The sequence below is a fragment of the Lentinus tigrinus genome (assembly GCF_003813185.1).
Source record: "Lentinus tigrinus ALCF2SS1-7 unplaced genomic scaffold L226scaffold_136, whole genome shotgun sequence".
Classification (NCBI taxonomy): domain Eukaryota; kingdom Fungi; phylum Basidiomycota; class Agaricomycetes; order Polyporales; family Polyporaceae; genus Lentinus; species Lentinus tigrinus.
In genome coordinates, this window is record NW_027138045.1 from 1 (window position 1) to 3598 (window position 3598).

At 57.2% G+C, this 3598-nt stretch overlaps 2 protein-coding genes across 2 annotated transcripts; one reads left to right on the forward strand and one right to left on the reverse strand.

The window, feature by feature from the left end:
* Nucleotides 1–349: 349 nt before the first annotated feature.
* On the forward strand, nt 350–2159 carry L226DRAFT_527723 (uncharacterized protein; the record flags this gene model as incomplete). The annotated part of the gene is made up of 5 exons (XM_067679163.1): nt 350–526; nt 579–765; nt 816–910; nt 978–1996; nt 2105–2159. The coding sequence occupies 5 exons, from the start codon at nt 350–352 to the stop codon at nt 2157–2159; spliced, it is 1533 nt and encodes a 510-aa protein (XP_067528224.1).
* Nucleotides 2160–2617: 458 nt separating this feature from the next.
* L226DRAFT_444502 (uncharacterized protein) lies at nt 2618–2986 on the reverse strand (the record flags this gene model as incomplete). The annotated part of the gene is made up of 1 exon (XM_067674864.1): nt 2618–2986. A coding segment is annotated over one exon (369 nt), but the record flags the coding sequence as incomplete, so codon positions are not given.
* Nucleotides 2987–3598: the final 612 nt, after the last annotated feature.

Here is a 3598-nt window from a genome sequence, read left to right on the forward strand (position 1 = left end):
GCCACGTGAGTCACATCGCCAAGCGTAGTGGGTCCCGAGGGATAGAGTGAGGGAGTAGAGTCGAACGCGTGAAGGTCAACGCGTGGCACAGGGAGCAAACGACTGTTTGAACAAGTTCAGCAAGAATAACCGCATAGCAAACCACCGCCACGTACAAGTCATGGCTTGAAGGTCCACCAGAAGAGCGTGATGTGAGACATGGATCAAAGAGACGTTTGCGGGTGAGAGCTGATTGAACAAAGAAGTGACTGTGGGGAGAGTAGACTCGTCTGTCCAAATTCGGGCAGTCTCTTGCAAATTAGCGCCGTGCCATGTTTGCTCGCACCACCGTGTACTCGCTGTTGTGACTATGCTTATTGACCTCTTCGGGACACTCTCAGACACCCTCGGAGCCCCGACCGTGGACGGTGACTATCCTGTACGCATCGAGCTATCTGAAGACACCTGGTCAAGTCCCAATATGACTCAATATCGGGTGTATGCCGTCCGGATCTGCCCCTTGAGCCCGCCCTGGGACCGCGAACAGGTCGGTATGCTTCACGCGTTTGTTCACTGCATATTTTACTCACGCCGTGCAGGCTGCCTCACAGCGTGCTGCTTTAGTCCTGAAGTCGCCATCTCTCGGGGCCTTCATGGTCTGGATCCGAGCTCTTACCGAAGGCGACGCTCATCTTCACCCTTTCGGCCTATCAGCCTCTCGGCGCAATGCTCTGCTCGCCCTGGGACGGCTCTGCGAGGACATTGGCCAGCGTAATCACACCAGAGGTGAGACCGGTCCTGCAATATATCGTGACTTGCTGACATCTTTGCCACAGACTCCTCTCTAACTCCCCTGTGCCGCCCAGGAGATGCCACCAGGCTGGAGGAGATAGTCGCAGCACTGGCTGTATGGGCTTCAGACTACTATCCGGTATGTACTACAACTTCTCACCCTGTATTATGTGTACTAACGCAGCATGGCTCGTGCCCGCTCAAAGCGTCAGCTCACCCTCATGCCAGAGGTCATTGAGAACGTCGACATCGACAACGACGTGAGCAAAAACCCGGATGACTTCACTGCAGATCCCGTAGCTGAGCCTCACGCGAGCGCACACGGCATGTTCCCCGCCGATGCGATCCCCTCGTCCCTCGTCCCGCCCTCCGACACGTACTCCTCAGGCATGTCGCCGACGAGCTCGCACAGCAACCCGTTCACTCCCGCCGACGCACTCCAGATGATGTCCCTTGGGCATCAAAAGGATGTGCTGGAGATCGTCGACGCCGACCACGACGTGAGCGACATGCGGGAGGACGACAACTCAGAACCCATAGCAGTCCTCGACGCGAGCGCACACGGCATGTCCCCCGCCGATGCGATCGCCTCGTCCCTCGTCCCTCCCTCCGACACGTACTCATCAGGCACATCGCCAACGAGCTTGCACGTCACCCCGTCCATGCTCCCCGATGCGCTCCAGATGATGCCCACGCAGCGCAAGGATGTCCCGGAGAACAGCGACGCCGACAACGACGTGAGCGAGATGTCCGACCTCGACACGAGCGCACACGGTATGTCCCCTGCCGACGCGATCGCCTCGTCCCTCGTCCCTCCCTCCGACACGTACTCCTCAGGCATGTCGCCAACGAGCTCGCACAACAACTCTTTCACGCCCGCCGACGCACTCCAGATGATGTCCTTCGTGCATCACAAGGACATCCCGGAGAACGTCGACGCTGACAACGACGTGAGCAGGATTCTGGCCGACTCCTTCCATGCAAATCCAACAGCCGAGCTCGACGCGAGCACACACGGCCTGTCCCCCGCCGATGCAAATGCCTCGTCCCTCGTCTTACCCTCCGACACGTACTCGTCAAAGATGTCACGCACAAGCTCGCACAACAACTCGTTCGCGCCCGCTGACGCGCTCCGGATGATGCACATGCAGCCCAAGGATGTCCAGGAGAACAGTAACGCCGACGACGATGACAGCTTCAATCTGCAGTCGTTCAGGCGCACCTTGTGCAATTGCGGCGGCCCTCCCTCAGGCTCAGGAGAGTTGACGCGTCTGTCTATCGTTCTTCATCCCAGATTCCGATCAATGATCAGCACATACTATTCTGATTGTAGCGACTACGACTCTGTTCCCGACCTGGAGCCAATCACGCACGAAGATCTAGCATAGTAGTAGTAATCAGTTGGACGAGACGTAGTAATGTACTAGTTGAATACACAAAGGTTCCGCCAGGTCTAGGCACGTCAATGAATGGAGTGTGAAATGAAAATACCCGCCGGGTTACCCGCATGGGTCTGTACCCGCACCCGTACCTGTACCCGGACCTCCTGTACCCGTACCCTCAGAACCCGCGGGTGTCCGGGTACGGGTAGTGCTCGGGTACGGGTACGGGTGGGCGCTAAAGTACCCGGGGGTTACCCGCGCTGATGCCTAGTCGATTCGGCGTTGCTGCCGATCTCCTCCCCTCCCGAAGACCCTTGAGGTTGCGCGTAGCAGGAATGGGGAGGCTCCGCGACGGTGCTACCCGCCGCGGCCTCCTAAGCTCGTTCTTCAATCGCGGCCAACGCAGCTTGCAGTTGCTTGCCTACGCCGGTGCGAGTACCTGCCTTCCGGTTAGATAGCAGCATTGCTTCGTCGACTCTTGTATACACCGGTACGTCGACGCCGTCGATTGTGATGGTCCGGTTCTTGAAATCCAAGATGACGTTGTGCTTGAGGAAAAACGGCGTGCCAAGGATGAGATCGTATCGGTCGATATCTACCACGTCGAAGTAATGATACTCGTCGACGGGTCCAATCTTCATACGGGCCTTCGCTCCGTGATTGATCTTCGTGCGGCTGCCCTTCGCCCCCAGTTGCAGATTCATCTGCTCAGAGAGTTCAATGCAGTCCGCACTCGTAAGGAAAGCGAGTGTTGGCGATATTGAGTCCGTTGTACATCCTGAGTCAAATAACGTGTACGCTGGGATACCATTGACGGTTACCTCAGCGCACAGTGGTCGTTGCAGCACCTTGTTCCTGACAGGTTGGTCTTGAGGCTCCTTGAGTTTGCGGACCCTCGAATCGTACAGCCAAGCCGTTCGTACCGACTTCGAGGGTGGATCGTCCAAGGTCTGGAAGGCTTGAACTGTCTTCGCGGCCGCGAAGAACAGCTCGTCCTGGCGTTGTTCTTCCAGTTCCTGTTCTGATTTCTCCGTGTCTGGATCCGCTCGAAGAGCCGCGGAGTGCATAACGTAGAGTTGTTCTTCCCAGTCGTCTTCAATATACACCTCTTCTTCGGAGTCCTCGCTCGCGTATCCTTCGTAGTCTGATTGAGGAGGCTCTGGCTCCGGCGCAGTGTCACCTGCACCCCCCGGATCGCCTTCGTCCACCTCTAATTCCATCGTAGCTTCTTCTAAGGTTCCCGCGTGCATCCGTTGCTTAGATGAGTGACCGAACTTAGGGCACTTCGGATCGTTAGCGAAGTGTCCCATCTGTCCACAACCAAAGCAAGGACCCTTCGTCCCGGCCGATTGAACAGCAGGTGTCGTTGGCTGAGACCTAGCCATGGGCTTGACAGCATTCGCTGGTCGTGTGGTGTTCCCACTGGTCCGAACGAATGTGGTCTT